The 12,412-nt window shown below is 39.5% G+C and overlaps 1 protein-coding gene across 3 annotated transcripts; it reads right to left on the bottom strand.

Annotated features, from left to right (window-relative positions):
• Positions 1-6,895: 6,895 nt before the first annotated feature.
• On the bottom strand, positions 6,896-12,073 carry LOC133570789 (uncharacterized). Of its 3 annotated transcripts, XM_061923506.1 has the most exons (5): positions 12,051-12,073; positions 9,778-10,003; positions 9,414-9,642; positions 7,227-7,345; positions 6,896-7,169 (listed from the first exon to the last, which is right to left on the bottom strand). In XM_061923506.1, the coding sequence occupies exons 3-5, from the start codon at positions 9,567-9,569 to the stop codon at positions 7,166-7,168; spliced, it is 279 nt and encodes a 92-aa protein (XP_061779490.1). In that variant the 5' UTR covers positions 9,570-9,642; positions 9,778-10,003; positions 12,051-12,073; the 3' UTR covers positions 6,896-7,165. The 3 variants fall into 3 exon arrangements, with proteins under 3 accessions (XP_061779490.1, XP_061779491.1, XP_061779489.1); XM_061923507.2 differs by having other exon boundaries at positions 6,896-7,345; positions 9,414-9,621; positions 12,051-12,071; XM_061923505.1 differs by lacking the exon at positions 12,051-12,073 and having other exon boundaries at positions 6,896-7,345.
• Between the last annotated feature and the right edge of the window lie 339 nt (positions 12,074-12,412).

The following is a 12,412-nucleotide window of genomic DNA, read 5'->3' as shown; positions in this document are numbered from 1 at the left end:
TGAAGGCAGGTCTGATCATCAGCTCCAGGTGTGCAGATTGCCCAAAGCCTTGCCGGCATGTAGGCGTGATGCGGCCAGCGCAAGCCGGGGCATGTCTCGGCGCGCTGGAAGACCCAGCTGCCGGGGAAAAGCCAGTTTGAGCCCGCGCCGTGACAGCTGGCCACCAGGTGCCGCGGTCGTGGATTCCAGTACTTGGTTGACTGGGAAGGGTACGGGCCTGAAGAGCCCTTACGGTTTATTATGGACCCCACACTCATTCTGAACTTCCTTGTTTTTATGGTAGAAAAACTGGCAGCTAAATTGCCAGAATTCAAAAAGAACTTGTACTGTTTTTCCATGAACAATAAAAAACTATGTGAATTTAACACAAAAACTCTGGCAACTAAGCTTTTCCCAAAAAACAGTTTTTACTTTTACCGTAAAATGTTGTAACCCCCCCCCCCCCCCCCCCCCAAAAAAAACACTATTTTACATTCATCCATTTTCTACCGCTTGTCCCTATTTTACAGTAACATAAATGTGAAGTTTTTACTGTAAAATAGACAGTCTACTTAAAACAATTGATATAATTAATGATGAACTCCAGGGGCAAATTCATTGATTATTGGCTGTTCTACTCTGATGGCAGCCATAACTGGGATGAAAACCACTTTGACATCTTTCCACATGAAGATGTCAAACAATTTATAGCAGCCATAACTGGGATGAAAACCACTTTGACATCTTTCCACATGAAGATGTCAAACAATGTATAGCAGCCATAACTGGGATGAAAACCACTTTGACATCTTTCCACATGAAGATGTCAAACAATGTATAGCAGCCATAACTGGGATGAAAACCACTTTGACATCTTTCCACATGAAGATGTCAAACAATGTATAGCAGCCATAACTGGGATGAAAACCACTTTGACATCTTTCCACATGAAGATGTCAAACAATCTATAGCAGCCATAACTGGGATGAAAACCACTTTGGCATCTTTCCACATGAAGATGTCAAACAATGTATAGCAGCCATAACTGGGATGAAAACCACTTTGACATCTTTCCACATGACTTGCCACACGTTCATGCTTGATCTAGGTTGTCTATTTCTATTGTCTACTTTTGAAATGAGGTGGTCAGTTTTCTTTAAGACCAAAGTGATTTCCTGCTTGGCTTCATATCCTGTTTGCAGGAACTCATTTGTGGAGACCGAGGGGAGGGTTCCGGGCTAAGAAGTAGGTCACTTAGCTCGGGTTCTGGCATAGTTGCTGTAGCAGCCCGCTGACGGTGGTTGCCACTTTAGTGAGCGGCGACACTTTAACTTGCATATTTTCTACCTTGCGCCGATCAAAAGCCAACTCGAAGTGTCAGCCCGTCAATCAAGATCACTGCAACACATTCCAAACTCCCGCAGACCAAGGCTTCAGGTTGCTAGGCAACCTCTTCTGTGGCTCTTGCAGGACCAGGAGCAGTTGAAAGATGTCTCTCCTGTAGCTGGGATGATGAGCAGCAGTCAGGAGGCTTTCAAAGGATTCAAATAGTGAAGTTTTGGTGCTGCAGGGGACTCCTGAAGTTGTTGACTCTTTGTCGCTAATTCAATACTGAATGTGTGTTTTTCCACCCACAGTCAGTGCATTTCTTCTTAAATCAATAATGACACAGTATCACAAGTTGTGTGTTGTTCATATGTAGTTAAAAGATGATTGTTTATGTTTCTTCCTTGCTTTTACACCTGACCCATCAAAGGAAAGATGGAAGGTAATAAAGAGAATCCTTAATACTGATTATGGATAAAAAGAATAGGAGGAGGTATTTTCTAGGTCAGGGGTCAGCAAATGTTTTATCAAAAGAGTACGAGTGTAACGATTCGTTTCAACAACGATTCCATTCAATGGAGAATGTGTGGTTGACGATGCAATCATGAACAATTATGTGAGTTCAAAATGATTAAGCAACATTTTAGCAAAAAAAAACAACAAATCCACCAGCGAGACTGTGAAATAAATACTAAACACTACAGGTGAGCTTTCCTATATTCCTCTTATTTCTTGTAAGACAATTAGGTACAAAGAAGAAAGTAATGAACAGTTAATAACAAATACATTCACATGCAACCAACTTCAGGTGGAATTAACAAGAGGAGAAATTTCAATATTTAAAAAATGTTCAATAAAAGTACTCTAACCAACATTTTAATGGTGGAATTACCTGCTACTTCTTTTTTATAATCAGTGTTGGGTTAGTTACTGAAAACCAGTAACTAGTTACAGTTACTAGTTACTTTATTTCAAAAGTAACTCAGTTACTTACACCAAAAAGTAATGCGTTACTGTGAAAAGTAACTATTTAGTTACTTCTTTTATTCTTCTTTTTTTTTTTAAAGCTCCCATTAATGCCCTTTTTGCCTTCATTTCAGTCCTGTTATTGCACTGCAAAATAATACAATGTGTTGATCAACTTGACATGCATTTTTATTTTCCTTTTAACATAATTAATGCAAAACAGTGCAACATAAAAAGGCATTCCTCCTTTCTTTAAACTTGGACCAATGACCATGAATAAAAAAGAAGTTAAAGTGCAACATAAGAAGAAACATCATCTTCCTTGAAACATAAAGGCTGACATCTGGAGTGATGCTGCTGTCTTCCACACTTGGAGCCATGGATTGTACAATCCTTGTTTTCAGTGGCAGGATCATTGACACAGATGGTGAAGTTTCAGTGCTCAGTAGAGATGGAACACTTTTGAGGGGTTTAAGCACCTGGAGGACCTCATCTGCCACTCTCACATCATCATCAGACAGGGTGACATTTGTCTTCAGGGTGTTGTGGGTCAATGCAGAGTATATAGCTGCCTGCTGCTCCAACATATCATAAGTGGAGTTCCACCTCGTTGGGACATCATGTATGAGCTTATGAGTAGGCAGCTTTAGCATTTCTTGCTTTGTCTTAAGCTCACGAGCAGCTGTTGTGCTTGGGTGGAAGTAGGAAACCTCCTTCCTGATCCTCCCAAGGAGGCGCTCCCTCCTATTGACTGAGATGTGATGCCAAATTCACTACATGTGCAAAGCACCTATCTGTGGTCCCAGTCCTGCCTCATTCTCTGCAATTATTTGATTTTTGTCATTATCACGTGTGACTGGGATATCTTTATCTTCCATTCCTCCACTGCTTGTGTCAGTACCTGCACAAGGTGACTCTCGTAGAGGGGGCGTGTCTTCTCATCTCCCAGTCTGCTGTGATGAAGTGAGCGCTTATAGTTCCGCTGGACGTCCACCCGTCTGTCATGAGCGCAACAGATGATGCTCGGGATAGTTCATTCACAACTTTTTTCTTCTCCTGCTCATAAAGATCTTGGAACAATCTTATTGCTGAAGTGGGTGCGCGACGGAATGTCGTAACGTGGCTCAAGCACGTTCAGCATGTGTTTAAAACCCTCGTTTTGCACAACCGAGTCTGCACTTATAAACACAGCGATTCAATGGCGGGGGCGTTCAAGCTCCTCCGTTACTGCACTCGCCATGACCACGCTGTGTGTGGACTGAACGTGCCAACAACTTTTTTTGTTTTGTTTCATATATCAAACCGCGGATCACGTGTGTGCCTCCCCTCCCCACACCCACACCCAGACACACACATAGACCGCGCCGCTTTTCTTCTCTCCGGCTTGTGACAGGGGAAGATTCAGAAGAACGACACCGCAGCGCTTCTGTTTCTAGCCGATACTACATCAAAAGTAATGTAAAATAACACAATAACGCATCATGTAGTAACGGTAACTGAGTTACTGAATATAAAAAATAACGCGATACTTTGTAACGCGTTAGTCCCAACACTGAAGATAATACAATATTCATATGAAAAATAAAGTGCAACCGATATCTCTTCAGGTTGAATTAACTTTAGGTTTACCTGCTAAAGTTTTTTTCACATAGAAATCATTCAAATACAAAATAAATTCATGTATAAAATGAAGTGCAACAAATCTTTAGGTGAAATGAGTGTTTAGACCCTCTACTACTTTCAATTTAATAGACAGCTACAACAGTAGAGAAAAGATACAACACAATAATATAAAACCATAACACAACAACTACACAACAAGGCACGACTCACCGACTTCCTGAGATGGAAAGTTGAAAACAGTGTAATTAATATACCGTATTTTCCGAACCATGGTGTGCACCGGATTGTAAGGCGCACTGCCGATGGATGGTCTATTTTTTATCTGTTTTCATACAAAAGGCGCACCAGATTATAAGGCGCATTAAAGGAGTCATATTATTCAGATTATTTTCTAAATGTAAAAGACTTCCTTGTGGTCTACATAACATGTGATGGTACTTCTTTGCTCAACATGTTGCATAGATGATGTTTTGCACATCATCTTCAACCATACTTGCCAACCTTGAGACCTCCGATTTCGGGAGGTGGGGGGTGGGGGGCGGGGGCGTGGTCGGGGGTGGGGCGGGGGGCGTGGTTAATATATATATATATATATATATATATATATATATATATATATATATATATATATATATATATATATATATATATATATATATATATATATAAGAAATACTTGACTTTCAGTGAATTCTAGCTATATATATATATATATATATATATATATATATATATATAAGAAATACTTGACTTTCAGTGAATTCTAGCTATATATATATATATATATATATATATATATATATATATATATATATATATATATATATATATATATATATATATACATATATATTTTATTATATATATATATATATATAAATAAATAAAAGAAATACTTGAATTTCAGTGTTCATTTATTTACACATATACACACACATAACACTCCTCTACTCATTGTTGAGTTAAGGGTTGAATTGTCCATCCTTATTCTATTCTCTGTCACTATTTCAGAACACACACATTATACAAATATACATTATAAAATCAATAAGAAAACGGGAGCTCTAATTTGGGAGTCTGAATTAGGATCAGAAGTTCCTATATAAACAATGCGTACTCACGTCGCCATTTTGTATTGATTACTGCAGCTGTGCACTGGATTCATTCACTAATACAAACTACAACTCACAAACACTTTAGAGTTAGGCTCCACCATCAGAATGTGTACTTAAACTTATAAAGATCCCATGGATATTATTCAGTGAGTTGATTCACCAAAACTAACCTGTTATAGAGGAGGAAAAAGCACACAGGACGTTTCAATTGTTCACAGACTGGTCGCTCTCATCAGAATGACAAGACACTTCCGGTCTGCAGGTGATAGCATTCAATTGGGAAGAAACGCCCTACTGCCCCCTACTGACCAATGTGAATACTGATAAATGTGTAATGACAGCTCCAAAAACGAATTCAAACCACAAAATAAACTAAATAAATCAACACACAAATGTGACACATTATGGGTGGGTCACATGTGCATGTACAACAGGCTGTCAACACGTCACTCAGGTCCGCATGGAGCTGGAGGGGGCGTGGCCTCCAGCTCCGCCTGAATTTCGGGAGATTTTCGGGAGAAAATTTGTCCCGGGAGGTTTTCGGGAGAGGCGCTGGATTTCGGGAGTCTCCCGGAAAATCCGGGAGGGTTGGCAAGTATGTCTTCAACTCACTTTCTGACAGTCTCTTCAGTTTTGTGGGCGCTCTTATTTACGTGCCTCCACTTGGACAGCGTCTCCTCCCTGTCATCTTTGTTGTAGCGGTGTAGCGTGCAAGGACGGGAGTGAACAAAAGGACCATTTTGCCCGAAAGAAAACACTTAAGAAGACGCCATTGCTCTTGTCAGACGCCTTCTTTGGGGCGGCATGGAGTAGTGGGTAGAGCAACCGTGCCAGAAACCTGAGGGTTGCAGGTTCGCTCCCCGCCTCTTACCATCCAAAAAATCGCTGCCGTTGTGTCCTTGGGCGGGACACTTCACCTTTTGCCCCCGGTGCCACTTATACAGGTGAATTGAATGATGAATGATAGGTGGTGGTCGGAGGGGCCGTTGGCGCAAATTGCAGCCACGCTTCCGTCAGTCTACCCCAGGGCAGCTGTGGCTATGAAAGTAGCTTACCACCACCAGGTGTGAATGAATGATGGCTTCTACATGTAAAGCGACTTTGGGTACTTAGAAAAGCGCTATATAAATCCCAGTTATTATTATTATTATTCTGTGCTCTCATGTCATTATGGGTCAAGACTAAGCTTACACCAGACAAAGCTTACACCAGACTATGCTCACACCAAGGCTGTCAAACTGCTTTTCATCGCAGTTTGCCTGCCCTCAGAGGGCCACTTGTAAATATATGATAAAAAAAAAAAGGATTGGGCTCATGATATTGCATTTAATTATTCACTTTTTCAACGTTTGCTGAAAAAACCCAAAATAGATTTTAGTGTAAAAAAACTGGCTCATTTTCCAGAATTGTATTGTAAAAGTTGCAGTGTCTTTTACGGCATATTACTGTAAATGGAATGGAAAAACAGTACCACTCTTTCTTTGACAGTAAAATCTAGAGTTGTTGATTTTCTAGTGTATTACTGTAAACACAAACAGTAACAAAGTTGTTTTTTTGTTCAAAAAAAAACAACCTGGCAGTTGCCAGAATTTGACTGACTATTGTCATTTTTACAGTGCACAATTTGATAACTTGCTTTAAATCATAAGTCAAGCTAATATTCAAGTAATTATTTATATATAAAAAAAACAAAAAACATTTTGTTGCATTATTTAAATAAAGATAAGCATGCAGTTTATGTATTTTTTGAATGTCAAAATATTAAGAACAAATATTTAGTAGGAAAATATTCTTTATTAAAGTATATTATTACCATTTTGCGGGCCATATAAAATGCGGTGGCCTTGAGTTTGACACCTGAGCTTTACACAGACAGTCAGAAATGATAGAATTATTTTCAGAAAGCTTTATTGAATTAATTTTTCAAATTCAATCCAAAAGGTTGAGGAATAATACGTCAGACTGCTACAGTATGTCCACATAATGACACACGCAACTCTGAGGAAAGTAACAACAAAGCAAAAAACAACAACAAACATGTTGATTGCTACTCTGAATGTTGCAATTGGAATTGTGTTATTATGCTATTATTGTCTATTATTTTGCTGGACTGATTCATCCAAAAAAGTCCCAGTGAAGATGCATGCACACCATGGTCATTGGTCATGCTCGCTGGTTCTCCATCAGCCAGTGAAGATGCATGCACACCATGGTCATGCTCGCTGGTTGTCTATCACCACGGCCATGGTGGCCAGCGGCATGGAGCAGGAGGCCGTCAGACCCTGCAGGCCGTACAGCAAACATCGCCAGCTGAAAGTGCAAACCTTCTTCAGGTTCTGCCCAGGAGGAAACATTCTGTTAGTCTTCTGTAACCTGCAAGGTCAAACTTCTCACTTCTATACCTTTTGATCATTTCTGTCTTAAATAAATGCACATGAAACATACCAAACAATTACCATATTTTTTGGACCATAGGGCGCACCAGATTATAAGGCGCACTGCCGATGAGCGGGTCTAGTCAGGTCTATTTTCATACAAAAGGCAGATTATAAGGCGCATTAAAGGAGTCATATTATTATGATTACTTTCTTCTTCAAGTCACTTTCTGACAGTCTCTTCAGTTTTGTGGGCGCTCTTATTTACGTGCCTCCACTTGGACAGCGTCTTCTCCCTGTCATCTTTGTTGTAGCGGTGTAGCGTGCAAGGACGGGAGTGGAAGAAGTGTCAAAAGATGGCGCTAGCTGTTTTAATGACATTCACACTTTACTTCAATCAATAACGGAGCAGCATCTCCTCATCCGTGGCTCACTAGTGCAACAACAACGCCTGGAATGTGTCCCGTGACCGGAACTCTCTAATAACTGAAGTTCCTTGGGTGAATAATGTAAAGTCACTACACCGGTATGTTTTAGTGCTTTCATGGTGAGTTTACTGACAGATATAAGTAAGAACTTTACACTACTTTATATTAGAAATGGCAACAGTGGAGGATGAATGTCACATAACAAGAAGATAGAGACACGGACTACAAAGGTGGATGCACGCACATGCAGATCCCAAATACAGATCAGCAGGTACCAGAAGGTAAGAAAAGTTGCGTTTGCATAACATTGTGAAACAAAACGCCAGGTAATATGTCTTCTAATAGGTGCCATTTTGTGGTCCTTATACACACACCATAATAATACTCCTATGTTTAATGCGCCGACAATCCATCAAGCGGTGTGGCTTCATAGCTTACCAAAGTCCTACTAAAACATTTTGACAGGTTTTTGGGCGCTGTGTGTAATGTTCTGTATTCTCAATGGCACATTGTGTTGGTGTTGTTTACTGACATCATATTGCAGTCTACATGTATCTCTTATGTGTGACTGCCATCTACTGGTCACACTTATCATTACACCATGTACCAAATAAAATTGCGTCGAGGTGGGTAAGCACAACTAGAATTATGCCGTACATTAGGTGCACCGGGTTATAAGGCGCACTGCCCATTTTTGAAAAAAATGAAAGGATTTTAAGTGCGCCTTATATTTCAAAAGGGAATCAATGGATTATACAATACTAGAAATAGGAAAACATATTATTTAGTAACAGCAGACTTTAAATGAAGTTTATGATAAGGATGTTAAATGTTACTGAAGTCACCATCAGTCATCAAAATGAGAATGGCTGATACCTACGGTGGCTGACTAAGGTCAAAACAAACGTGACAAGACATTATCATAAAGTTCTCAGTTCTCTGTGAAGCCTTTTCTTGAAAAGCGTCGTATAAATCTATTCCATGATCATTATTATTACTGTTACAATGTTGTTACTGTAACTTTATTGTACATTCCATGATCATTTTTATTACTGTTACAATGTTGTTACTGTAACTTTATTATACATTCCATGATCATTATTATTACTGTTACAATGTTGTTACTGTAACTTTATTGTACATTCCATGATCATTATTAATACTGTTACAATGTTGTTACTGTAACCTTATTGTAAATTCCATGATCATTATTATTACTGTTACAATGTTGTTACTGTAACTTTATAGTACATTCTTTCAATGTCGAATGAGAGCAGAAAATGTTTCCTCTTGTCAATTCCACCTAAAGTGTTGCACCTTATACAAATACGAGGTGAATGTATTGGCAACTAATTATTTACTTACTTGTTTGTATCTAATATTTATTTATTTATGCCCTTACAAAAAATGTCCAGTATTTGTCATCCAGTCACACTGCTCCGTGTTGTTTTTGCTAAAAAGCTACTGAATTGTTTCAGATAGTTTAGTTGTAAAAAAACTAACATTGTATGGTAATAATAATATTGATGGTTAGATCAAATGTTGTATTTATCTGCAGCCTTATTTCTTAGACAGGTCACTAATATATATCTTTCTCTTACCTTCCTGTACTTCTTCCTCCTCTTCTTTCTCTCCTCCTTCCTTCTCAACCTTTCTTCAGGTCTTTCCTCCATTCCTTCATCCTCGATCAAAGGTTGATATTTATCTGGCAGGACAGAAAAATAAACTTCCTTGGAGGTTTTCTCTTTTCTTCCCATGGCTGGCAGAGTTTGTGTCCTCAGCTGAAGACTTTATGAAGATCTCTGTGGGCTTGATGAGGATCTCTGTGGGCTTCAGCACAAATGCAGGATTAGAAGAAGAATGTCATAAGATATGTTCATACTCGTCTGGGAAAAGACTGGTCTGTGTTTTCAACACAACTTGTCTCCAAGTCAACAACAAAACATTGGAAAAAGAAGCTCCTACTTGAATGTGCTTCATTGAAGATCATCCAAATGTAGTCCTCTTCCAAGTCTGCATGAGGCTATCAGGGTGGAAATAGGCCTGACGCAGTCCAACACATGGACTGTGGAATGGCTACAACTGAAGTACTCAGTGTCAATAGAACTCACTAAATAGAACTTTCAATGTTTCCCTTTCCAGCCTGAGGGATCACAAGCTCATGTTGTTGTGGGTGGAGCTTCAGACGCACCTGCAGACCAATAAAAGCCAAGTACAGTACAGTTGGAACTCAGTCATCCATTACACGATAAGCTTCCATGGAGTCTTCTTAAAGAGACACCACAAGGAGGATGTGGTGTCAATAGGATGCATTATTTTCTTCTTTTATTTCTTAAGTTTAACTTGAGTTTGATAACTTTTTCATCTCATTTTACACTTTTTATTCTATTTCCGCACCTTTGAGTCAAATAACTTGGTATGGTACTTACGCATGCACCTCCTGGTACCCTAGCACCTCCAAAACCCTCAAATCTAGACTCCAAACACCCCAGAACAAGCTAGTCAGATTACTTCTAGACCTCCACCCCAGATCACACCTCACTCCTACCCACTTCTCCAAAGTGGGCTGGCTCAGGGTGGAGGACAGAGTAAAACAACTTGCACTGAGCCTAGTCTATAAAATCTGCTACACCTCCCTGATACCGAAGTACATGTCAAACTACTTCCTTAACGTAAATGACCGCCATAACCACAACACCAGGGGGAGCTCCACTAACCACGTTAAACCCAGATTCCCATCTAACAAAGGTCTTAACTCATTCTCCTTCTATGCCACATCAATATGGAATGCAGTCCAAACAGGTGTAAAAGAAAGGGCATCTCTATCCTCCCTCAAAACCGCACTAAAAGAACACCTCCAGGCAACTTCAACCCTTGACTAACACCCTCCCCCTTCCACATCCCACCTCCCCAGATTGTAAATAACCAAATGTAAATAATGAAATGTATTTCTAATGTATATACTTGTTCTTATGCTATCTGAACTCACTATGTCCACTACTTGCTGTACATATCCTACCAAGTCACACCTACACTGTTTCAATGTCCATTTCTCTGATGATGCAATTGTTGATGACTGAAGTGCTGATATCAACCAAACCCTCCTCATCCCACCCCCTGGATTGTAAATAATGTAAATAATTCAATGTATATACTCTGATGATGAACTTGTGTGATGACTGTATTATGATGATAGTATATATTTGTACCATGAATTGATTTACGTGAACCCCGACTTAAACAAGTTGAACAACTTATTGGGGTGTTACCATTTAGTGGTCAATTGTAGGGAATATGTACTGTACTGTGCAATCTACTAATACAAGTCTCAATCAATCAATGTGAAACATGCTGACTATTATCATGCTATCGTTAGCACACATGCTAGGTGTTAGCATTTCTATATAAACATGCTACTGTTTTAGGCTAGCTGGGTGGCTCATGTTGTACAGTCACACCTAAAACTCTTGGATTCAGACACCATTTCATCCGTCATATCCATCATTTTTACACTAAATGAAATCGATGAACATTGAACAATGTTTCCTTTGCCTTTAGTATATATTAGTGCATTATAGAAGGAGTGTTGTGTAATGTACCTGAGTCCATTTTTGAAAGTCTTACATTTTCCTTTACTATGTCCAAGTTGTATTTTCACTTGACAGAAAATGAATGGATGAATGTCTGTTTCTCCACAGGGGAACTAATACTTGAGTCATGACTTCTTTTGTTTTCCTGGATTTGAGACTATTTCTGTTTCAGCGTTCATTCCTTTGTTCACTTTCTAGTTTCGAGAGTGCTAATTAATCTCACCTGCCTCTGATTTGTTTGCATTCTATGCAAAGTACTTTGAATTGGCGAATGCGTCCCCTCGGCACACTACTTTAGCATTTTTTTGCTTCGAGTCCAATTGGATGAAATACGCGTTCTTACCTGCACGCTTCTTCCTTCTGCATCCTTACAGATCGTTACTATACTTCCATTTGAGAACCATAAGTGATTTTATCAATAATAGCTAAGTAAATAAAACTTATGGGTTGGTGGGCAAACAATTCAATACACCGTAAACTCGGATAAGTTGATAGTTCGTAAATCAATTCTGTGCAGTGATTGACTCAAATGACAACGTCGATGTGTTCAGGTACAATTCACTTCAAAGCACAAGAGTAAGATTTGTTTGTAAAGTTATACAGTATATACTTAAAAAAAGAAAAATAGGTGTCAGGCTTGTTACTGACAGTTTGGTTATGTTTGGGTTTTCCTCTGTGTTTGTGTTTATTTCCTGTCAGCGCTCTTATTTTGGTTCCATTTCCTGCATGTCTCCCTGAGCGCTCGTTTCCCTCACCTGTCCCTGATTGGCAGCCTGGCACACCTGGTTGCAGTTGCCAATCAGGCTACTATTTATGCCTGCCTCGCCCTCCAGTCATGGCTTGATGATTGTATCCTGTCACCTGTTTTCCTGGTTCCTGTTTTCCCTGCATGTGCACTATTTGTTTTTTTGACATTAAAGTCATGTTTTCCTGTGCTACGCCTGCCATCTCTGCATCTTGGGCTACAAGAGCGACAGCAGTCCCTGACAATAGGAAACAATTCTGGAGCC

Source organism: Nerophis lumbriciformis, linkage group LG28, assembly GCF_033978685.3.
Source record: "Nerophis lumbriciformis linkage group LG28, RoL_Nlum_v2.1, whole genome shotgun sequence".
Classification (NCBI taxonomy): domain Eukaryota; kingdom Metazoa; phylum Chordata; class Actinopteri; order Syngnathiformes; family Syngnathidae; genus Nerophis; species Nerophis lumbriciformis.
The sequence above is the reverse complement of the archived record's forward strand: the minus strand, read 5'-3'. Positions and strand labels throughout refer to the sequence as shown.